Consider the following 25,675-nt stretch of genomic DNA (forward strand, 5'->3'; position numbering starts at 1 on the left):
AATATGAAAATAATGCGTCAAAAAAAGCGCTGAGCCACTATAACACGCCTGAATCGCTTGCATTTATTTGAAGTTTTCGTATTGGAGATATTTGCAAATATGGACAAGGGTTAATATTATTATTCTGAAATTTCCCTTAAAGTGGCCTTCAAGTTTTAAATGATTAACGCGCAAATAACAATATCGATCAATCGGGAATGATGTGTCCTTTAAATGTTAAAGATATTCAATCAAATAAAAGCGTCACTACCACTGAATTCAATGCTGAGACCTCTCAGAGGAAAAAGATTGAAAACACGGTGATGCTGGGGTGTACCTCCCCTGCCAAACGGAAGGTCGCGGGTTCGAGTCCCTCCTGGGTAGGTTTCCCCTAGTCAGAGCAAGGCTGTTTAAGTACGTTCATTTTTATTATTTGTTGGAATCCTCCGATGTAAAGGCCTTCAAAGCGCTCTTCTCACGGAGGCGAAGATCTATAAAAAATAAAATAAATGCCCTTAAAACAGTCTAGGATGAAGGGAGAGGAGTAAGAGAGGAAGTATAAAAAATGAAATTGTGGAGCACCAAGTAATTACTTAGGGCTCAACCTAAGAGGTTCCAAATATAATCGCTTCCTCAACTCCAAGCTGCCAGCTCATAGCTTTCTGTGCACAGAGCCATGAGTTTCGGCTCTTTTGGTGTCTCCGTAACGGGCCGCTTTCATCGTTAGCGCGGTGTTTGTTTTCATTGGGAAGGAGTCGCCATGGCGAATTCGGAATGGGAGTCGAAGGGGGGACCGTCGAGGACTTCCGGGCACCACCTCGCCCCGGGGGCGGCGGGGGCAAAGATTGCGGTCCGCGGGGGCGGCGGGGTGGGGAGCAGGAAGGGGTTACCCCCGACCCCCTCATTGCGTCACCTCCTTGCGGGTCCGCTATCAGAAGAGCACCCGACAGCGACTTCCTGTGCCTCGCGGACGGTCAGTCGAGGAGAGCGCCAGAGGTCTTCGGGCAGTCGAACTTGGAAGTCGCCGATGAGTTCTCCGGGGCGCGGTCGTGCAAGGAAGTGAGTGGCGCTAAGCGGACTGATTGACTCTTGTGCATTTCGTCGTCGTCAGCGATAGTCCTGCTGGTTCCTCGGCAGTCTTTCGTCCCCTCCGATGCGTGTCCAAGTGCCACGACTGGTGTTGCCATCACCGGGACAGGAATCGGTGATGGACGTCGCAGAGAGCGAAGGTAACTTCCCGACGGAATACTCGCGAACAGGGCGTGAAGACGTTTCTGTTTAGGCTGTTAGCGTACGTAGTATATACGTGACTTTTTAAGTGCTAGAATGAGGGCCCGAGAATTGAGCTAGAGGCATCGGGTTTTACTTCGTGGAAAGGGAAAAGACACGTCACTTTGTACATTCCAATGCTTGGTTTTTCGACAATGTGGCTTGGTGAAATTGTTTTTTCATCACATACTTATATCGCCAAGATTTTACGCTCAAAAATTCTCAAGAAAAATTCAACTGAGAATGGTGTTTCACTTATGCAAGGCCAAATATTCCTTATTCGTGTGTGAATTTATAAACGAAGTCGGAATCGGTGGCAGCGGGGATAAGTCCTCGCCTATCACACCAAAGGTCGCGGGTTTGATTCCTGCCTGGATAGGTTGCCCCTTTCAGGTCATGGGTGTGTGCGATCGTCTGTTGTTCATTGTTTTAACTCCCGATGTAAAGGCCTCATTGTGCTGTTTTCAGGGGTAGTTGAAATAAATAAATAAGTTGACGATTTGAGAATTTCACTAGCATAAATTTTTATCATGATCCGTTGATTATCCACGTTGACGTATCTTAGAGGCAAGCAAGGAAACCCGTCCTGATTAAAGAGTATAGTGTTATATTTGGCAAGAATTTGCCTTCGTTCAATCGTGTAGGATTTCTGCTCTCTCATTGTTAGTAGAGGCAATAATGATGTCGCACACCATAAAATTTCTCCATCAAACTTAAGGTCTTAAAAATACATCGAGCCGAGCGCCCATTAAAAAGGTGGAATTCATGCTATTACGTGTGCTTTCTGACTGTGTAGCTATTTTGAACTTTTTTTTTCTTCAAATATTCACTGTTTTTCTGATTCGAGTTTTTCATTTTTATATGATTGGCTGTTTTCACAGTACAACTCATTAGTTATACGAGGAATATTTTGTGTTGCTGCTTCAATGCTTTTATATTGCCTATATAATTATATTGACCCTTAGGTCAATCGACGATTACCCGGGTACCCATTTGATCAAAAATTGGAAAATTTTCTTTTTTACCTTAAATAGTTTCAGAAATCCTCTGGTGCCAGCATCATTTAATCCTTCATACCAACTTAAAATAATAATAATAATAATAAAACGTATTAGCATGCGTAGTGTATACGTGACTTTTTAAGAGCTAGAATCAGAGCCCGAGAATTGAGTTAGAGGCATTAGGTTTTACTCCGTGGAATAGGCGCAAGGGAAAGGACACGTCACAATGTACATTCCAATGCTTGGTTTTTCGACAATGTGGCTTGGTTAAATTGTTTTTTCATCGCATACTTATATCGCCAGGATTTTACGCTCAAAACATTCTCAAGAAAAATTCAACTAGGAATGGTGTTTCACTTATATTTTAAAAAAATAATATTAAAAAAAATATTATTATTATTTAAAAGTAGACATAATCAAGTTGCAAAAATCATCCCCCATAAAATGGCCTACCGACACAAGTTAATAGATACCAAGACCCTATGCAACGAATACCACCCCGAAACTGCTAGAAAACAGCGCATTTAAAATTTACTACGATTTGCCTATCCAAACAGATAAAACTATAGTTAATAATAAACCAGATACAATGTTGCTTGACAAGAAATATAGAACTTGTTACATAGCTGATATTGCTGCGCCACTGTCGCATAATATCGAAAAGATAATAGCCGAAAAATAAATAAGTACCAAGAATTGGCAATAGAAATAAAAAGAATATGGAATATGGAACAGGTTTATATAGCTCCAATTGTCATCTCAGCTACCGGTATCATCCCAAAACATGTACAAGACAGTTTCAAAATACTCAACCTTCATCCAAATACACACATCAAATTGCAAAAGGCTGTAATAATTTCAACCAGTCATATCACGAGAAAATTTCTCAGTGTAATTCAACAGTAAATAGTTACCTTGGTGAGATCCCGTGCTCTTTACAACAACTCAATGAAAACTGAAGAAAATTTAAAGGAAAATGGTAATTATAATAAAAACTTTAAAGTTGGCATTAAATTACCTTTGCAAAATAAATTATTTAAGAATAGTATTTATCTGTTACATTCGTGGTGAAATGTGCTAAATATCTTATTTTATTGCTGAAATCCTCTCTCTGGCTTCACTGGAAGGCGACTGTGATATAATTCCCATTAAAAAATAATCGTATGCAACAGCTCCATTCCAAAGGTTAGTGAAAGTGAGCTCCATCCAAAGTGAAAATGTAATCTAGTGAAAGACCTCCCTCGAAAATGTTCAGTCAAGTAGAAATTGACATGTCCGGTGCCTTTGCGCTTTGAGCGCTGACTTTCCGCATTAGAAGCTAAAACCCTAGCCTCAACGTCCATGTGCCTAGTAAATTTTGCACTTTTCTCAGAGAATGCTTATGATCCGCAGAGGAAACGATTCTTATTCGTAATTTCTCCTAAGTATTTATCTCCTCTCGTATTTTTCAATATATTTATTAATCGCGCAAAAACTTGATATGCTTCATACGCTCACTTGATACGCTCATTATTCTGTGAGAGGATAGAGATACCTGGACTTACGTTGATAAATTTTCAACGGCCTTATTCTGATCGTAATCGGGAGTTTCATCTGCATGGTTTATTTTCTCTCGTATATATCAGCAAGAAAGCTCATTTTACGGCATGGAAAAATGGGAATCCGATAAATTTTGTAGCTTATTTTTTATCAGTTCTTTAATGATTTTTCACGTTTTGAGAATCATTGGAAGCAAATATTTTTTAATGCTCTAACAAGATTTGAAGAGAGCACCTGAACACGCTTGTTTGAAAATTTTAGGCTCGGTGATATTTTTATTGGCTGTAATGTGAACCTTTAAATGAAAATGTATTGCGTTTATTGATACCCTTAGTCAATGAAAGGGACTGATTAATTTTAGCTTTGAAAAATGGAATTCCTTTCTTTTAAATTTGTTTCAAAAGAATAAGGTTAGGGAAACGACATTTGAATGTACAAATTGTGCAATACTTTTAGTTGTAGCCTAAATGATTGAGTGGACCCGATGCATATCACCTTTGGAATAGCTGTGTTTCAAGCTTAAAAATTCATTCCAAAGAAACACGTTTTCGCCGCAATGTCAACTGCGGCACGTGTATGCGTCTGCTTGTTTTCTCCAGGGATTCTCTTCCACCTCCACGCCCTTCTTCTCCGGCACCTTGTTAACGAGGCTCCAGGAGGGGGCGTCCTTCTCGAGAGGCACTCATGTCAACTCAAGCGGCAAACATGCGATTCTTGTGGGATAACGAAGTCGATGATAGATTTATTTAAGATGAGAGCTAAATTTGTTCTTCGTGCAAACAGATGCATCGCTACGAGTATTGAGACCTTGGAAAAGCATGATTTTTTAGTAAAGAGTTTTTTCTTCCCCAAATCTTCACCTCTAATATTTTCGATAATATCGTATTCAAGCTCGTTAAATAGGCAAAATGTTTATTGGAGCGTATTGCAGCTAAGATGAATATTTATGGACATTCTTTCAAGGCTATTAATTAATTAAAACTTATGCTCACATTAAGTCAGGATGGATTAGGAGCTTAATGTGCACGGTCTCGTAGAAGGTTTCAGGGTCTGCTGAAGGCTTGGTTCATTCAATGAGACTTATTTATGATATTAGTGAATGAGATATGTCCTGTTGAAGAAGCATCGCTCGAATTTTTTCCCTTAGTTGTTGAATCCGATGGTTGCTAGAAGAACTCAACTGACGTTAGGCCCAAACTCAATGTGCCCGGTTTATACAACGATAGTGAGCGATAGCGCTATAACGAAGAACATACATCCATTTTTCAATTGAGGTTGAGACCAAACCCATTACTTTTGATTGCCTCTTATTTAAAATTCCGTCATTAACACTCGCCAATAATTTCATCTTTTGGGGGTTAGTTTTATTTTTCTAATATAATCCATGAGCAGCTAGAACTTTTGAAACGGAAAAATGTTGTTTCCCTATGCTCACTCGTTTTCAATTTGTTTTATACATCAGTTACTTAGGTATCTGGAAAAATAATTCACCAAGAGTTATTAATTTCTCTTCGATACTCACTATGTACGGGAAAATGTTAGTATGATACGTGGAGATACATGAAAATCGCACTTTCATTTTTATTTCATCGCACTTTCAATAACAGTTTATCGCATTTTGTAGCGTCTATTTTTTTATTTTCACAATGAGGTAGATAACAATAAAGTGTAGTGAAACACAGTTATAAGACAAAATACAGAATATTTTAAATAATTTTGTTGTTGAGCAATAATAAATTAAGGAATAAGACATACTTATAGTGGCGGAGGTGTAGCTTGCCCGCGCCCACTTGTAGTTCGCGGCCACGTAGAGTCCCAGCCAACTAGCTACTGGCCAGTTGCTCACATGCTTTAACCGGTGAGTGTCGGCGGATCATTTAAACTGCGCTCGGCACAAAATGTACGAATTTTTCCGTCGAAAAGGCAAATTTTCGTAAAAATATCATTAAAGTCCAGTCATTGCATCTATGTCGCATTTATTTGCGCACATCGCATCCATATCGCATTTGTAATTTTCACGTATCTCTAATGATACGGTATCGAAATTGTGACTGGTACTGTGCAATGTTTTCATTTTATGTCCACTTTTTTCGCTCCCTCGTCTCATTCAGTCTCTGATTCTATTCCCAGTAAACACAAAATGGTGCAGATGCGCATCAGATGCCCCACACGACATCGAAGGCACCGCTGAAGCGCGTCTAGCACTCCTAAACTTCCCTTTTTTGCACGTTGATCAGATGCGCTGCCAACGGGTGTCAGGAGCGCTGCACAAGTGTGCCACGATCGCTTCAAACGTGTGTCTGAATCGCTGAAAATGAATTCCTGATGTGCCACTAGTAATAGTCAAAAGCACTAAAAAGTATGTCAGGGCCAATAACAATAAATTGAAAACACAGGGTTGCAATAAATGATGATATTCATCATTTTGGTCTTTAAAGTATGAGTTCCGTGGCAGCCTTTAACTCTTCATCTTTGTTCCAGTCAGCCTAAACCACTTCCCCATTGTCTTTTCAATTATCAAAGTGCTCATGAGGAAAGAGAACACATCTGAAACAGATCTTTCTAAAGAATACATCTGAACAGATCAAAGCTCCTAGAATACCAATTTCAACAATCAAATACTAATTTATAAATGGAAACATTCTTCAAAAATGCAAGAAGACGCACACCCACTATGACATTACAACTTGACGAACTGGAAAAATCATAATTACCTGCTAAAATTTATTAGAAACTCACGGAGGGGAAAAGTAGTTAATAGTCCTAATAAACTAAATTTTAAGTCATCGCTATAATGAAATTGCATTATTAAATTAATCACCTACCTTTTAGTTCTCTTTCCTTCCTCGCAAGCACTCGCAGCTAAAGATTTTTTTCACCACGTAGCGCCGCTATAGCATGATATGTCTTATTAAAAAGACTGCAGTGCTGAGGGAGCGCATCCGCAACTTGCGGCTACAGCGCATGATACACGTGCTGTGAAGACACATTTGATTCGTTTCCCCACAATAGGGCAGTTTCCTTCATCAAAGAAAACGAAAGGCATTGATTGCGATTCGTTACCCACCATTAGTGTATTCGTAATTTACAAATTATTTGGTTTCAGAAATCCCAGTTTAGACGAATGGCAATGGTCAATTTTAACCAGAAAGGCCAGATTGGCGCCCATGCGATGCCACTCCACGTAACATCACAGGGAGTTTCGATACTAGTAGGTAGGAGTTTTACATCGTCAGAGATTACCAATGCATGCATGAGGAACAGAGCTCAGGGAAACATCTCTTAATAATCACCTATTAAAACTGCCTAAGGTCGGAAAGTTTCCTTCGTTTGATAAGGTATTAATAATACTTATTTAAGCCAAGCGCTACCTGCTAGCAGGGTACTCTGCTACGTGCTTGCATCCTGCGTCGTATCAGCGTTCAAAGCCTCGCCCCAAGGTCACGTCACTTGCGGCAGCGGGAACCAGAATGACGTCACGCGAGGTTTTCCCAGCATTCGTACTTAGTCGTCGCGTTTTCGCGCGCTTGAAAATTTTCACTTTTCATTTGATCGCGAAAAATAGATATCGTCGTTTAAAAATCTAAAAGCGTGAAATGCGCTATCCAGGATAAATAATCTTTCAATTTAGGCGATAAAAAAATTATAGGAAACCACCCTATTGTGAATACTTAAATATTTATCTGGACACCAATTGCTTTGAACTGGTGCTAAAATAACTGTTTTTATTGATTCACTTGGTCTGAGTGGTGCTGAGACGCTGTAGTTGACATGTGCTGTATTAGCAGCGCTGACATTCTTGTGAAGCGCTGCGGCAGCTCTTGCGTGTTTACTGGGTTCGTTTTATATTTTATACTTTAAGGCATAATACGTTTCGATATGAAATATTCTCCAATTTATTTTATGTCAGTAATAGATATTTCTCTCATTGCCTAATAATGCTTAAAGTTTTTGTAATGTAGTACCCAGTTTTAAAATACATCCAACATCTTATCAATCCTTATAACTATCCTTTTCACCCTAAAAAATTCCTGGTGGCCAAACGAAGGGTTTCAGTCTTCGATGTCGTCATAAGGCTAGCCCTGAGCCCTCAAATCTGCATTCATAATTGGCATGCCATGGAATAAAACCAGCCGCATATACTTAGTTCCATTCTTACTGAATAAATTAGTTTGACGAATTAGCTATAGTGGCGGGTATTATGAAATTGAAATTCTTCAATCTTATCCGGAGTTCTTTTTCCATTTTTCCTTTTAATCTATGACTAATTGCTACGTTATCTCTTTGAATTTTTCCTCCTTTGATGTCCCACACGACACCGAAGGTAGAATTTCACTGCCAGGAAATCATTTGACTTGAGCGGGATACTAACTTTATTTCCACACACATTCACAAAATCCGTAGTTCTGTGGGCGCCCTTCGGGTTTCCATCCACCTTTCTTCCATAGTCTTCTCTAAAGCGCAAATGACCTATGCACAGTCGTGTCCTCCGAATACGTACCTATTCAGATACTTTTTTTCGTCCTTTGGAGCCTCTACCTTTGCATCCGTGTTCGTGACTGCATACAGAGTAGCTTTTTTATGCAGTGATTTTTCCACGTTTGCATTTTTTTGGAAATTTTGAATTGAACAGCAGCTTTATCATCTCCGGAAAGAATGTATTGCTGACATTAAAACCGGACATTTAAAAGTCTCTAATGGAATCATTTAGTCATGTCGAAATCACAAAATATGGATACGTTTCTATCATGTCTACTGCTCATCTTATGACGCTATCATCCTTCGTTGAAATGAATTACTTCCGCCCAGGTGATCAGTGTGCACAGCGCGCACTACCGACGGTAAAACAGTAGCATAGCTGACTGCAGAAGGAGAATGGCAGAGATCTCACGTTTTCCTTCGATTATGATTGTAATTTACAATAGCCAAAAGTTAATCCTAGCTTCCACTCAGTTCTCTTACCAAAAAATATATATTTGGGATGGGTAGATGTGGTGACTAGATTTGGCTTCCCGTCCAAGTTCAAATCCTAGCAGTGACGGAGACACTTCTGGAGCGCTTTCTAGAGCGCTAGACGCAACTTCCAGTTCAACACTCCGTCCTTCGGATGGGACGTCAACGCCTTTCGTTAAGAACAGGCTAATTCCTACGCCGGGTTTCTCTCCACCCTTCCGACTCTACTCTTCTCTGAGGTGCAAATGACTTGAGCTTTGTCATCTCCTCCGAATACTCACCTGATCAGATAATTAAATCGAAACTTGAAGCTTGTGCGTGGTGGAAGGGCTCCATATTATCAATAACAGACACTTTGTTACTTCGGCAATTTATTTAAAACACTTCTATTTTTTGACCGTTTTCGGCTGTTAAACCATATTTTTTTATACCTCCTGTACTGATGATGGTGTAACAGCCGGAACCGGTCAAAAATGGAAATTTTTAAAATATATCGTGGAAGTAACAAAATGTCTGTTATTGATAATAATCAGATAATGTTTTCGTCTTTGCGTATTTATTTTCTGAGCATCCTTAATTACTTCCTCTATACATCTGATTCGAGGTAATCATTTCCTTGGGTTGTCTTTTTATTCATGGCTTCCATTTTCTCTCGGTTTCGATGGGATTTTCAAGGTATTCATTGGTAGCATTTTCTCTGGCTGCCAGTGTTGGATCCGCAGCAGAGGCCGTAACCATGGTGATGCATTTGGGCAGCTGTGGGTCGTAACCGGACACCTTCTGGACTTCATATTCCTCCCAAGAAAGGGAAAAGAGAACCTCGAAAAACGAATGGACTGAATGTTTTACGGGATAATAGAAGAGCATTTTCCTGCATTCGACTGATATTCTTTTGTGAAATGTATAACCAGGGCTTAGGTCGGGTCTTTTCCACATTTTTCAACCCATTTCAACGCACCTGCTGTAATCATTTGTAAAGAGGACTTTCAAAAACTCTCGATCGCTGTGAGAAGTGTTCCTATATTCTCAGTGACTGCGTCAAAATTACTTCAACTTGTAGAGATCTGAGAAGAAGCAAAAATATTTTTATCGTCATAGGAACACTTATTTATTTTTTTCTTCATTTTTTTGCATTCAGAGATTAAAATAATAAGAGTCATCTTATTTGGATTGCTGGTGGTGTTTTTTTATTTTTGCAGTATTTTTAGGTAGATGGATAGGCGAATAAGTGATATTTAAATTAAGCCCCAACATTTGTGAGTCGAATAATTATTAACATAATTATTTACGTCATAAAAGGTTAAAATGATAACAGTTCTCCTCTTTGGATCGTTTGAAGCCGTTTTTTAATGCTTGCGGCATGCGTGATAAGCAGCCCTAAAGCTTTGCCAAAAACTTACGTTGTAAGCGGGATTATTTTCTTTGGAGTCATATTCGGTGAGAAACATGATTTAAGTTAAATAAAATGAGGAGAGCTTGTAGCCGCTGAGTTGGTGTACAGTTAAGTCACATTTGTCCCTTCTTACGACCATGGCATAAACAAGACCAAAGCAATATTGTTTCAAGGAATCTTTTCCTTTATACTTCAGCATTTCCCTTTTCTCACCTTTTGTAGACTTGTGAGGTATTACAGGCGTATTGCTAAATATAAGTAGCAGAATCCTTCTTGAGAGGTTTAACGGAAGAAGTAGAAAGTCAGTATCAGTAAATCTATGCATTTTGTGGTCGATCTTTGATATAATGACTGAATCGTCCAGAGTAACATGAGCTACCTTCTTTTGTACTAGAATGCCTTAACTGTATGGTCTTCATGCACCTTTTTGAGAGATGAAATACGAGATCGTGTAATATACATAGAGAACCTTCGGTTAACTGTCATACTTTGTATATTTTTCACCAATTGTAAATTTGAAATGAAAGGCCAAATTTTCCCACAATAATTTAATGCGTAGAATGCGTTTCGGCTCACAGAGCCAGCTTCTGGTACAAGGTCTGATTATAAATTTATTTTTAATGTCTCGGTAAAATAAGTTTTCCTGGATATCAGACAATTACTTATACCACTTATTTTTATCAGAGCGCGACCCGGGTTTCAATGAATTATCATCATCTTCAGGCGCAAATTATGATTATGATTATAGTAAATAATTATGATTATTAAATTATGATTTTGCGCCTGAAGATGATGATTATTCACTGAAACCCGGGTCGCGCTCTGATAAAAATAAGTGGTATAAGTAATTGTCTGATATCCAGGAAAACTTATAATGGAATACCACAAAGTAAAACAAGACTCAGTGAATTTTTTTCCTCGGTAAAATGTGTAGTTCCGCTAAATCTTTTATCTATCGAAAATATTTTAGCTAAATTTTTTTACATAATTAAATGCTAATGCCATTAATATGTTTGACCGATGCCTGTTTTCTTTATCATTACAGCCAGCGGGAGAGGGGCGGCCGAAATGGACGACATCCTCATCATATCCAGTGGGCAGAGCAAGGTGGCCGAGCTTTGGGTCAATTACCTCCGATCCTGCTTCGATCAAATCAGCAAGCAGAGGAGCTGTCCGCCTTTCAGGTAATGCTCTACGTATTCTCACTTAATTTGTCTGCTACTGAAAAATTTGCTCGCTTTTTTTGTGATCAGCATTGGGAATTCTCCCCCTGTGAACATCTCGAGACTCCTTTTAGAATAGGCTTTTCTTTATTCCATCAATAAATGATATATTTAGAACTGTATCGTGAGTATTTAACAGGGAATATCATTGGTGTAAGATGCGAAACTAAAATAATGCAAGGTTCCTGTGCGATTCATTGAAATCGATTCGTCATCGTGAAACTTACTTCTTCCGACAGAAAACCACAACATACCTATACCGTGACCTAAGGTCCAAGTTCCGATATTAAGAAAACAGACATTTTAACCTATGAAAGATTAAAAACCTCAGTTAATGGTAAAATAAAAAACAGGTTAAGCTCTTGACAGATTTAAATATTAGGTAAGTGAGAGCTTTTTATGAAAATAACCAATTTTCCGTAGAGCCTGACTCCTTTTGTCATCAGCTAAAATCACATTCAATCTCTTGTAGATTTAAAATGCACGGTTATCCATTCTATATTGCTGTGGCTTTAAACGCGATACAGCTGAGGAACTTCGATCCGTAAGATTTTGTCGGAAGAGCATGTTTTTCTCCTGTTTTGGAATGTGAGTCTGTACCACTTAATTCAGTGTCCCATTTCGATCGCTAGCCTCAGACATTTGTGAATGATCTATGGTATTTTAAAGTTATTATTCATTACTTGAGGATAAAAATGAAATATAAGCCATTGATTTTCGCCCTACTTCGAATGGGGATAATTGTCGAGGATTAAAGTGTTGTCGAATTTCTGTGATTGCGTTCGCGCATCCGTCACTAGCCATCGCTTATTTTATTTTTCCTCCAGATTCTCAGAATCTGCCATGATGGCGCATTGTTTCCAGAATTCACAGTTCATGCGCCAATTCCGCATGCATTTATGTGAAATGTTATGTTGGATGTTATATATGAAACCGAACAATATTGCCGAATGTTATATGAGTAACCACTTCTTTCAACGGATTTCCTCATGCGCGCACTGATTATATCGTTATCGCATGGCATTTGTGGGAAGGAAAAGATTTAGCCTATCAATGCAGTAGTTTATCCGGGTTTGAATGCAAAACTTTTCGAATACATCTGTGATTGAGGGTGTGAGTTATTGAATAGCTGTTCTCTCAATCTGTGCACGTAGTTTTTCAATATTTTTACCATTAAATGGACATTCTGGTCCCTTATGGTGAATCAGCTTCAGTGAGAGAAACCTCAAAGTATACTTCAACCTCCCAATAGTACCATTGTCTTGGGAAGTTCTTCGCGGCTTGCAATTCATTCGGCTCCCCATCAAAAGCCCCCATCCCCATGAAAAAATTTGCCAGAATATTAAAAATGATAATTAAATTAAAAGCCTCCATTTTTTGTACCAATCTTGCATTGAACGATACTTCAATGAATACACGATTTCATCTACCCAAGTTTTCCTTGAAGTAAATACCGAGTATGACAGGAGGGCAATTTAGGGACCCAATTTGCGTTGTTGCAAGGATGCGTTTAGCGACCAATTCGAGATTTTTTTAATTGCTGGATTTTAACATCGACGTTAAGGACTACCCGCTGGCATTACATTGAAGAGAGACCACGGTACTTCCTTTTATATCTGAGTGGTTGGAATTGGTGCTGTGGAAATTCAAAAACCTATTGATGAACGTTCAAATTTGAAGTTAAATATTCCATTTGTTATACATGCGGACGAGAGATTCGTGAAAGAATTCACCAAAACTTTGTTGACAGCAGCGAAAGACGAGGAATGACAATAGCATAAGAAATACAGACTGGAAAGAAGATAATTGAGTGATTCTTTCGTGATTGTTCTTCGACATACGATGCTGAATCATAAAATATTAATTAGACTAACTAAGAAAGACTCACTAGGTGTGAATTTTGGTGCATTTGGGGACACGAGCGGCCTTCGCCCAAAATCAATTTAGTCACTGATGTCGGACAATACCGGAATAGAAGCGAATATCCAAAGTTCGCACACCTTTATGGCCACTCGAGAGGCCTCTTCATAGACGGTAGGCTCCTTTCCTGCGTTTTCGGATATAAAAATATTTCATCACTTCCCTAAAAGTTAGTAACATCGGTTTGTTTAACGCCGACGAGGCGCCAAATAAGGGACAAGTCGTCTCACTATGCATCCTTTGTTACCTTCTACCATCTTCCGATTTATATTATCAAAGATGAACGGCCTCCTAGCAGCACACACGGGATGAATTTTGCTGTATTCGAGGCGTGGGAGGGGGAGAAGCGAGCGGGGAGGGGACGGGATCGGCCTGCTGCTCTTGTATCCGCGACGCTGCGTGGGCGTTGGAATATTTTCTTCGCGGACGCGGACTCAAATTAGGCATTTTGTGGCTATACGGTGGCACGAAAAATTTGTCCCAAAGGGTCAGTAACTCGCCAAAATCTAATGGGAATGACCATAAAATATTAAATTTTCCGAATTTTGACTCTCCCCCTTAAATTGCATTTGAGCGAGGGTCAGGGGTTCACCTAGAGGTCTCAATTTTTTCAGGCCTTAGTTTTGATCGGTCCCACAACTTTTTTCATTGGGCCACATGGATTTGAAAAAAATCGATTTTTCCGATCCGCGCTAGTGTGCAGTTGCTAACATGCGTATATGTACGCGCCGCCACTGTTTAACACTCTTAGTCATCGAAAATTAGAGTTTCCTGTATACTTTTTTCGGAGTTACACATTTTGTCTAGTGTTAAAAGCCAATGTATTCACTCTCGTTGAATTACGAAAGAAAATTATTTCACAAACCAAGTGATGATTCAGTTTCAGAGCGGCGAGCGAATTGACGCGCGGGATCACGACTTGCGGTCGAAGCCGTGCGACCGCGGTGAAACACATCACGCGCCAAGTGAAGCCGATTGACGCCGGCTATCGTATTTATTATGAGCATGCCCTACTGGCGGAAATCACATCAGTAAGCCGTATACCCTACGTATTCGCTGTGTGAATGAGACCTCATAATACCGATGTTGCTTAATCTGTTGTATAAGGTGGCCTTGGGACTACTCAGCCTCAATTGCAATGACCCGTACTTATGGCAATGCGTTCAATACGTTTGGATGCTAATGCTGAACCTCCGGCGTCAGTGCCACGATTGTCGCAGATGAAGCCATCACGCCTAGTAATACGAATTACTAGCTCCTATTCTGTCGTCTCGTCTTCATTTTCATTTTCACCACGTGTTTCGCCATGAATATATCATCTTGTCACGAAAATCTTCCACTAGGTATTCAAGGCCATCATCATCCCCACTGCAAAATGAAACTCCGCATTAAGTATGCGCTAGTTTAACGGCTTCCACTCCTAAGGTTTCGAGTTCCCTTAAGGAGCAGAATTACCACGATTGTAAATCATATTGTCCTGCAGAAGCGATAAATTAAGAAAGATATTTTGCCGAACGGATAGGTATGGGAATTCGTTTTCCCCCCGCACGATAAAGGACTTCAATTAATGCTAGGCCAGTGGCGGCTTGCCCATAAGGACTCTCGGACGCCGCCCCTCCCAAAGATTTGAAAAAGAAAAAATAAAATAAATACTCATTCAATTATAATTATTCATCTATTTAACCAAAGTGTTTTTTTCGATCGCATACATCGGAAATGTAGGAGAAACACGCAAAAATAGCGCGAGATTTGTAGCCGTAGGGCGCTGGTCAGAACGTCCCAATCCATCGCCATGCTGTTATATGAAGCGTGGTAGTGGTGGGGGCTGCTGGTGCTATGACGCGCCTAATCTTATGCCTTATGGAAGTCTTGGGACGCCGCCCGAGCATGCGCAGAGCGACGTATCTAGTGAGTTGACATCGCCGCGCCGGCCGGCTTGCATATAATCTGGCGTCCACTTGGTGCTGCTGCAATGTTGCAGAATACCTTGTTTCGGTTTAAATTTTGTCATTATAAATATTGAAATTATTATAAAATTTTAAATTAAACAAATAGCTAGATAGCCTTTAAAACTCACTAAAATACACAAAATATTAAAAAATGTTGACCCCCCGGTGAAGTGTGGCCCCCTCGAGCATTTGACTGACGAGCCGCCACTGTGCTAGCCGTAATTTCGTTGGAGCATATCCTTTTCATGGGTGAACGGCTGGTGTCCTGACACTCCCCGTCACACACCTATTGGGGTGGCTTTCTGAGTAGTATGTAGACGTAGATTCCTTCTCGATCGGAATGCGCAGAGTAGCGAGTTTTTGTACTCACCCAAATTTAACTTCACTAAGTGGAAGATTTTATGGTCATTGTGAAAACCATTTGCTTCTCCACCGTTAATTTTCTAGCTCAAAATACCGTATTGGGGAGAAAATAGTCGCGTAATTAAATAAAATATTATGAAAGTGCACAAAGTTTTTGAAATTAAAAATTAGGATAGGGAGTGTTTATCGCATCCTTACGGGGAGAGTGGACTTGTTTGGCGTTGGGTTTCACAGAACACTCCTCTCTCTCTGGCCCTATCACTGTCAAGCCAACGTGCACAAATAAAGGGATTCAATCGGAGTCTATCAAACGCTTTATTAGTTACAAATCATCATCATTGGACAGCCATCTAAGAATTGGTTTGACGCACCCCTTCAATCAATTCTAATGACCGCATAACTATTCATATTCAGTGATGGGACGTAACCGAGTAAAAGTATCTGTAGGATCGGATTACTTGTAACGATTGTATTGATCGGATTACTTGTTACGATTAGCTTAGCAAAAATTTGTACTACTTGCATCGACTACTTTTTACGAAATGTTATTTTTTGTAATTCACTCCTTACGGTGAAACAGTAATCGTTACTTTCATTCTGATGGTTATTTGCTCGAAATCGAATGTCACAGTGAGCGTCGACACCGGTTTGTTGCTCAAATCGACGTAGTATGTAAAATTACTAAGTTGTTATTATTGCCATGAACTATTCATATTTGTACGTGTCCTTTCTTTTAAATCCCTCGCAAATCATGCACAAGTCATGCAAGGTACATACATTATTTTCTACATAAATCTTATTCTCTCCATATGACGTGGAAGAAGTTACTCCTCCCAGGAACTCTGATCGTTTTTGTCATGTGCTATGACCCTATTTGGTGAGGTTTAACTTTGCCATTCCAGAAATTTAATAAAAGTAAATAGCAGCCTATAAATTTTACTGTTTTCGGTTATTTTTTTGGAATGGAAATTTCATTGAAAATGTATCATCGGGTATTGCTTCAAAATCTGCATGTTCAGCAACATCCTTGGTTATTTGTCATGTTCATGGTGTTACTCATATCCCATACACTCTACCCTCATTTTTACATTCGTGGGAGCTAATTCTTCTCCATCAAATTGTTTGAATATTTTTCTGTTTCATTAGCGGGAAAATGAGGATAGGTCGGTTGCATTAGTGGATTTTCAACTTAAAATACTAATTCTGAATAGGAATAAGATGACCGTCATCACCGTAACATTTTCCATCTCCGATATCCCTTTGAGTGCGGATGGCATAGCATTGATGCCCAGCGTCGGTCCTGCCAACGGGCGGGTGGCATCATATTGATGCCACGCCGGCCTATGTCCTTCAATCGCTCCCTACGCTCCTCCGCTCTGTTCTATCTACTCTCATGATGGTTTCCCGCACACAAAATGGATTAGGCTACCTGCATTTTCCTTCCGTTTTTTAAAAATAGTTTATATTTTTTGAGTAAATTTTTTTTACATTTATGGAGTACTTTTTTATTTGTAAGATTTTTCGCCATTACAAAAAAATTTAAATGTGATATTTTCTTTACTTTTCTGAATATTTGTACTAAGTGTTGCCACATTTGAAGGTTATTATTTTCGTTTTAGTCATATTAAAAATTTTCAAACAATATTTCCTTTCATCTCATTGACGAAAAATATTTTCGTATTTCAAATTACGGTCACTATACCTACACACGCTAAACACAGTTGAATTATCTGTTGCTGTTTTTATTAATGTCTAAACTTAATATTTACATAATGCCGTTATAACTCCTAACATTCTTCCATAATATATTTGCCACTCATTTTCTGAACGATCCTTTCAATAGGGGTCTGATTATATTGGCTACGGAAGAAGAAATAGAGTTTTCGACTTTTTCTCATTTATTTCGTATGAGTTTGTTAAAGTTACTATGTGGGAATAATTACGACCACCAATTCGTTATTCACGGGAAATAATGAAGGTTCTAGGGAAACTTTTATATTTTTTCCATTTTGAAGGAGAAACTAGAATTGGGGAAGTCCTTGGGGAAAAAATGATCGAATTTCGGGGCTCAAATAAAAAAGTCGTTTTCCGTCACCGCGGAATAGACTACAAGTCGCTCTGTGTCGCCTGTTATCTCTATTTTTAGAAATATTTTTGCCACTCTTATTAGAAATCCATGCAACTATTCTGTTGTGTGCATGTCGTAGAAAAGGTCAGCTCTTCCTTCTCAGTTTTTGCGACTCTCGCCATTAGTACAGTCTGCCCTTCGGATATCTTTCGATTGCGTGCATTTTCACTCCTCTATAGATATTTTTTTCTAATATTACCGTATGGCCTTTTTCCATTGGACATTTTGGTATTTTACATATATTTAGCCACTTACGTGGAATATGGGAGATATCTTCATTTTTAACTTTATTCCTATTTTCAAACCCCAAAGACCGTTTATGTATCAGCCTTTGGTCAACTAGGCTTAGAATATCTCCTCGCAATAAAACTACCTCTGGTACAATTTACTCAAGTGTATGCATGGAACACTGCATTGGGTCTTCTCCGATAAGGTTTTTTTTTAACTTTGAAGCAATTTACATATTTTACTTCGACCAAATAGAGCTATTATAATCAGAAAAGAAAGTCAGCAAAATTTCTATGCGCAAAGAAACAATTATTTTTGGATTATTAAACGTTGCCGTTTTATCTGGAGCATTCACGTTTAGACATTTCTTGTACGCCGGTTCTAAACTTTAACGCTTACATCTCTTTCTGACTGCAAAAGAGTAACCTCATCAGTCTTGTGCATTTTGTAAGTGTAGTGTATTTTATTGTAGTCTATTTTATAGGTGTCAACTGAGGTTTACGTTGAGGATGCAAGTATGTGGAGCTGGAGGAAATATTGTCGTCTGAAAGGCTTTGGTCACTGTTTATTCTAAGTATATTATAACATATTTCACTAATCTTATGAGTGGAGTGTCGGCATATTGTACATTTTTCGTATGATTCTGGCGTTTTTGTCTGCTTTTTTTGGGAATTTTAATAAGTAAAGGTTACAAATACAGAACATTACGGAAAATTTCAACGTTTTTGCCCTGCAAAAATTGCTTTTATCTCTCTATTCTTTTCAATGATAGTTAGCAATATTTTTCTCCTGAAGCAGTAGCGGAGGTTTCAGTCAATAAAATTCCTTGTTTCCATTTGTTACTTCAGTTGATGCATGAAAGGTAAGCCTAAATTAACTCGGATTCGAAAGTTATTTCCACCTCTTGAATAAGTGCAGTTCTTCGAAACGCAGGTTACTTGTTAAGATGGCTTAAGATGCCGCATCACTCCGCTCGACCGGCTACAATTTGTCATGTAACCTTTCATAATTTTTGTTAAAAACCTATGCTATCACCTTGAAATTTTAAGAATGCATGTAGAATACACCCTTGTCAACAATTAACTGAATCCATAACGTAAAAATATTGCTTCGGAGAAGACACTGACGTTGAAATTTCATATTTAAGGCATAGATAAATGTTGACAAGGGATTAATGTATGCACCCTGAAAATTTCAAAATGATGGCGTACTTTTTAACAAGTAATACGTCGGGGGAAAATCCGGTTGAAGGGGAGTCATGCAACTTTGTCTCCATGTGAGAGCGCGTCTCTTTTGTCCAAACCGTAACTCTCAACATCGTGAGCACTTTTGATTCGGAATGCCGCCTCGGAGTCCCTTGAAGAGATAATCGCCGCTCACTCACAAAGCATCCACTGTCCATCCGTGGCGTTGGCCTGCCTCTCCCCCACCCCATTCCCATCCGGCGCATTGAGTGTTGCCTGCCACGAGGATAAAACTAAGCTCACCCGTCGACGTCGACTGCTCTAGCGGTCGACTGAGGCCCGACTCGCACGTGTGGACAGTGACTGCTAGGAGGGGCTACCAATCGATTGAGATTCGATTTGCCAATAGCGAAGTTGAAGCAGTCCAACTTCGAACGCAGTAGGAGTCGATGGCTATGGATAAATCTCAAGCGGAAATTGTTGATTTAATACGTAAGAAACGAATATTTATTTATTGCTACACCACCGAAAACAGCGATACTTGTCTTTTAACTCAGGGTTTTCGTAATATTCAACAATTATATGTACACGGATACCCGTTCCCTGGATAGGGGCAACCTATCCAGGCGGAACTCGAAGCCGCGACCTTCGGTTTGGCAGGCGAGGACTTTTTTCAAGTAGGTAAAGCCTTAATTGGTATAAATACAGATTTCATTTTTTTCAATTTTTTATCTTTTAGGGCTTAAGGGTAATTAAACGTGGAAATTTTATTTCCATTAAATTTAAGTGTCAAGAAAAAGGAAAAAAATCAGGATAAAAAATATCAGTACACGAAAAGTAATTAGGAAGAGTATAGATGAGATAAATCAAGTGGAAGGAGCATCTTTTAGTGCTGATTTAATCACACCACATAGCACAATCCCAAAACGAAAAGTTTGCGGCGGATGGTGGTCAGTAAAATTGCTGATTTGGACTTCCTTGCATATTATTTTCAGAAAAACGAAAATTAGGCGTTTACAGAGACATTGCTGGAATGATGATGGTTTGCCAGCATTGAAGGCAAAATACGGCAATTTTACTTTCTTTTAATCATTCCCTTCATTTCACACTCTCGCAGTAAGTTGATAATATTATTTATCTATGAAAAAATGAATGCAGTTTCCAGGTAAAATGTTGATTTTTTTTTTAATTTCAAGTACACGTCTGTTCCATCTACATTTTTGATCGAAAGAAAAAAATACATCAATGTAAGAATTTTGGCGCGAAAATATCATTTGAATTAACCGCGCTTCGACCCCGTATAATTCCATTTCAGGTCAGGTATGCTACAAGCTGTGCAGCCAAGCCATCGTTATTCGAAGCCATTATTATTTACGAAGTGTTGTAATAAATGATTTGTTTTTTGGTATTGTCGCAGTGGTATTGGATCGAAGAAAGAAAGATTAATCGCAATGTTATCGCATGGTGCGAGTCGGAAGGAGAGGGGATGGAGGGAGGGGAAGAGAGGGTGAGGTGAGAACTATTGACGAGAATGCATCGATAATATTGTATGATAATATATTCATGCTGCATCGCCAATCACAAACAGAGCGGTTGGCGAATAACCACAGGAGATATGAAAGCCTGGTCAATAGAAAAAAATCCGAAAATAAATTTCAATAGGGTGGTTTCCTATTATTATTTTATTGCCTAAATCGAAAGATTATTACTCCTGGAGTACGCATTTCACGCTCTTAGATTTTAGAATGACGATATCTATTTTTCGCGATTAAACGAAAAATGAAAAATTTCAAGCGCGCTAAAACGCGACGGCTAAGTAGGAATGCTGGGAAAAGTCCGTGTGACGTATTTCTGGTTCCAGCTGTCGACGTGTGAGGTGACCTTGGGGCGAGGCTTTGAGCGCTGATATGACGCAGGATGCTAGCAGGTAGCAGAGTACCCTGCTAGCAGGTAGCGCTTGGCTTAAATAAGGATTATTAATAACCCTATCAAACGAGGAAAACTTTCCGACCTTAGGCTGTTTTAATATTAAGAGTAGTTTCCCTGAGCTCTGTGCCTCATGCATGCATTGGTAATCTCAGACAATGTAAACTCCTGTCTACTCTTACAGAAACTAGGTCCCTGTGAAGTCACGTGGAGTGGAATCGCATGGGCGCCAATTTGGCCTTTTTCAAATAGGTACGGTTAAAATTGACCATAGCCATTCGTCTAAACTGGGATTTCTAAAACCAAATAATTTGTGTATTATGAATACACTAGAGGTGGGTAAGGAATCGCAATCAATGAATTACCTATTAATTTTCTTTGATGAAGGAAACTACCGTATTCAACCGAGCATTTATAACGTGAAATAGAATGAAAGCCTGAAATGCGTACTCTAGGAGTAATAATCTTTCGATTTAGACAACGAAAAAATAATAGGAAACCACCCTATTGAGGCAATCAAATGAGCCACAACGTACACCTTAATTTTTTAGCATTTTCGCGCAGGTTAGCGGCTCGTGTTCCAACTCTTCCCTACACTCTCCTCTCCCTGTTTTCCCTCCTCTTGTCTGTCGAGGCGGTTTTTTTGAGGTGGCGCGGAAATGTAATGGCAAACGCTTTAAAAAAGACAACTACCGCCCACTCTGAATTGTTTTTTAACTGTTCATCTGCCGACTTAATTCATTTTCCAGATCCTATGTTTTCAATAACATTTTCTTCTTGGTGTATTTTATAAAATCAAAGTGGAATTTTCGGAAATGGCCGATCTCTATGCAGGGTCTTAGATTTCTTAAGACTGGCAAGAAAGTATGTAGATAGAGATGGAAGTGAAGAGCGGTGGGTTCCATGGCTGCTGAGGCCATCTCGCGTGATATCTGAAGGCCTGTAAACCCTAAAAATATAGAGTAAAATGCAAACTATATTCATAAAATCCCTAGATGAAATGTAGATAAAACCCATTTTATAGAAAAAAATTATTTTATATTCATGCTGACGCTTGCGTCATTCGAATATGAGATTAAATTTTCAGAGGGGAGGGCTAACCCTGGGGCGGATTAAGGTCGTTATTTTGAGGCGGGCGGTTGATTAATCTATGCGGCGCTTTGGTAGTATGGTAGTATATGGTACAGGCTTTTGATAAACTTAAACTATTTTTAAGTGTTTGTTAAGACGGTAAAATAAAAACCGATTGGGGAGCCATTTTAAAGATTTCCATCTTTTATAATTTTCCAGAAATAATGGGGGAGGGACGTCACCCCCTTTACCCTCTTAATCTGCCATGACTCCAACTTTTTCAATACTCCAACCCTCTCCCGTGACGCGAATATTTGTACTTGTCTCTGATTGTGTTTTAAAAGTACATTTTGAGGCGCCGCTTTTTTTTTAATTTCTTAAAGATAACCATCTTTTCACATTTTCAAGAAATTACCTGGGGGCAGCTGCCGCCCTCCCTTAATCCGCCACTGAGCTCACGAGTACTCTTGGGGCACATGCAGAAATAGTCTAAACACGCCTCTGGTCGCTTGCCGCACTTGTTTTGTTTTAGCGGAAGACTTAGTTGGGATCTTTCCAAGGCCCTAATATTTATTTGTAATGGAATTTCAGCAATCCACGACTGTCTAACGTTCATAATTTTTTTTGCAGAATGCTTACTGTGTGTTTGGAGGATTTCAGAACAAGCATTCCAATAGCGATGGAGGAGAAAATGGCTGGAGTAAGGCTTCAAATAGTGATCATATGCCCATTATTCTTGGATTATTTGTTTCAACATCCTGAACCTGTATCAGCAATAGGCCGACTCTTGTGCCCTGAGAGAGTCATTGCTATGCTCTTGGGAGTCGAAGAGAGCAGCATCACAGAAGAACACAGAGCAGGTGATTAAAAATTATTCTCCATTTCCAATGTTTTTCTTGCATGTTTGATGCTGTTTGCAATGTTTATGATTTGTCACTTTATTAAATTATTCAGGTCCAAATAATGCTTTATTTCTATTCCCAGAAGTATTTTTACAGCTTGTTTCTTTTCTTATGAGTCCATTGAAACTGTATGACCAGAAGCTAAACATGCCTGAGTGAAGGGTTACCTATAGCAAATGATTTGTCAAGTATAATTTAGGGTACATTTCTTGAATGATTTTAGTGTCCTTTGATATTTAATTCAATGCCATTCTATGGTTTTAGGATAACCTGCACGCCTCAATCAAAATATGTATTGATAAGGTGGGGAAAAAATTTGGTTTCGGCACTTCCATAATATTCCATACTTATCTATTCATTAAATGCTTCAGAGAGAGCTACTTGTATGCATAAATAAGAAACTACCACAAAATGGGACAATTGCCAATTTATTTACCTAGGATATGATCATTAAATATTTGTCCATCTCTACTTTATCCAATTTTTGTGAGTTGACGTGAATAACTTCATTCATTTCTTTAATTCCTTTTCAGCACTTATATCTTACAACCAGTGGAAGCATCTTCAAGTTAAAAACAAGGATACAAAATTTGTGACAGATTTTTTGAACCTTGCTATGGGTATATTGTCCCGTATGGTCACCTTACCAACCAATCGTATGGAAAAGGCCTCATTCTCTGTGATGCCAAAAAAAGTGAAGGAGGTAGGAACATTTTATTTCACAAAATTCTAAAATTTTATTCTAATTTAAGATGATATTACCATCTACCGAATGGTCATACCTAAGCCTGACCTCAGTGGTCATTAGAGTATTTGTAAAAGAAATAACTGCTGTGGTGGCATGACAGTGCCTGTCCTCCAAAAGATGATGATGATGGTACGTTCCTCTCCAGAACCAAGTCCTGCACGGTAGCCCTGCACCTTCTATTATTAATAAATGCAGAATATTTGTGTTGTTTTGAAAACGCACAGTTTGTTCAAGCAACACAGAATGCTGACTATGCAATGCTTTGAGAAGGAACTTTTTAAAGCCTGATTAAATTTATTTCTTGGATAAAATTATAACTTGTGGAGCTAACCTCTTGAGTTTTAATGCAAGAATGTGAGCTTTTCTTGGTCTTCATTGCATTAAATCTCAAACTGATGGGCTCTTTAACGATGCATGCTGATTGTTAACAATTGAGCCAAATTATGCGTATTTTAAAACTTCAGCCCTCTGCATTGACATTAGCTAAGAGAGTTGCAAGCATTAAAATGAGAAAGTATTTCATTATTTTCATTTTTCTCATCTTTTGTGGGCATCTGCTGGCTGGAATTAAGGAAAGAATCTTTATTTTCATTCAACGAATTCATTATTTTACTATGATAAGAATTCCTTGAATGCTTGTTTGAGAGATACAAGTATTTTTTAAGTGGCTTACTTGGATGATTGTAGCCTCTTAAGTATGAAGCAAATTTAGGTATTTATGTGATTGATACTTAGGGCTAGTATATGAAGTAGCTTTGGGCATTGTTCGTTGCAATTCCATGTTGATAGGGATAGTAGAAGAGGTAAACATGGGATTCCTAATAGTTTGGGGTTTGTGAAGATGAAGCGGTTCAATGAGAACAGTAATTATCCTCGCTTCCATGAAATACATTCAAGTTAAGTCGGACTACGTTAATTAGATGTTGAGCAATGCAGTGACACTGTCTAATGAGAATCTCAATGCGTATTGGTCACATGTAAGGAAGTCCTTTCTCCCACGGTTGCTGTTTATGAGTGTGTGATGCCTTCCTGACTCTATACTTCCTGTCCTCTCATGGCCTTGTCAGGGACCTAGGGAACATAGGGCAGTGACTACAGCTGGATGGCCATCCTAATGGTGGAACTTCAAAGTAGGAGCTCCACCATAAAGATATACCTCGGGTAAAAAATCGGCTATTATAATAAATGTGTTAATGTGTGAAATTGCTGTGATAATTCTTCTACCATCCACACACAAAATTATGTAATTGAGTACCTACTGCAATGTTTTATGATTGTGTTTAGGACTAATGTCATGTACATATGTTGCTAAAATAAAACCTGACAAACGAGTACTGTAACAGTGTAACTTTTTTAGGGTCATAATAAGGTGATTGTCCTTCTGACGGAACCACTTGAGAAAGAGGATGAATTAAGCATCAATATTGATAAAGCGGGAGAAATTATAGAAGTACCTGCTCTGAAGAGGAGAAACCTGTATACCGTCACATTTGCAATGCCTGGTGAGTGTGCATATTAGTATATTAATTATTTTTCTGGGGCTGGAATATTCAATCCATACCTGATGCAGATTGCATGTGTATGGCATAGGTACACATTGTAGTACCTAATGAACTTTCCATCAAGGAATAGCCAATTTTTTTGGTGTCCTCACTTTAACTCAAGTAATGCAATTAATTAAGTTACTGTTCACGAGAAACCATATTCATACTTCGGGTGATGACTTTTATTTCCTGTGAAGGGGTTTTCTGAAGAAAGATTCTCAAAAAAGTTATTGTTATCCAACTGTAAAACTGAATAAAAAGTAATTATGGAAAAAATTTTAGTTTTTGAGTGATTTTTGGGCTTTTTGAATATGTACTCATCAATTTTTATCTCATAATTATATTCCATTTAATG

The 25,675-nt window shown here is 38.8% G+C and overlaps 1 protein-coding gene across 3 annotated transcripts in view; it reads left to right on the top strand.

The window, feature by feature from the left end:
- Window positions 1-25,675, top strand: part of LOC124171042 — a 130,282-nt gene that overhangs the window by 79,668 nt on the left and 24,939 nt on the right. For all 3 annotated transcript variants that reach the window (XM_046550188.1, XM_046550189.1, XM_046550190.1), the window contains exons 3-6: window positions 11,180-11,318; window positions 22,757-22,986; window positions 23,562-23,731; window positions 25,134-25,278. In XM_046550188.1, coding sequence (XP_046406144.1) covers window positions 11,180-11,318; window positions 22,757-22,986; window positions 23,562-23,731; window positions 25,134-25,278 — 684 coding nt within the window. The remainder of the gene's footprint in view (window positions 1-11,179; window positions 11,319-22,756; window positions 22,987-23,561; window positions 23,732-25,133; window positions 25,279-25,675) is intronic.

This window comes from Ischnura elegans, chromosome X (genome assembly GCF_921293095.1).
Source record: "Ischnura elegans chromosome X, ioIscEleg1.1, whole genome shotgun sequence".
In the NCBI taxonomy this organism is placed as follows: domain Eukaryota; kingdom Metazoa; phylum Arthropoda; class Insecta; order Odonata; family Coenagrionidae; genus Ischnura; species Ischnura elegans.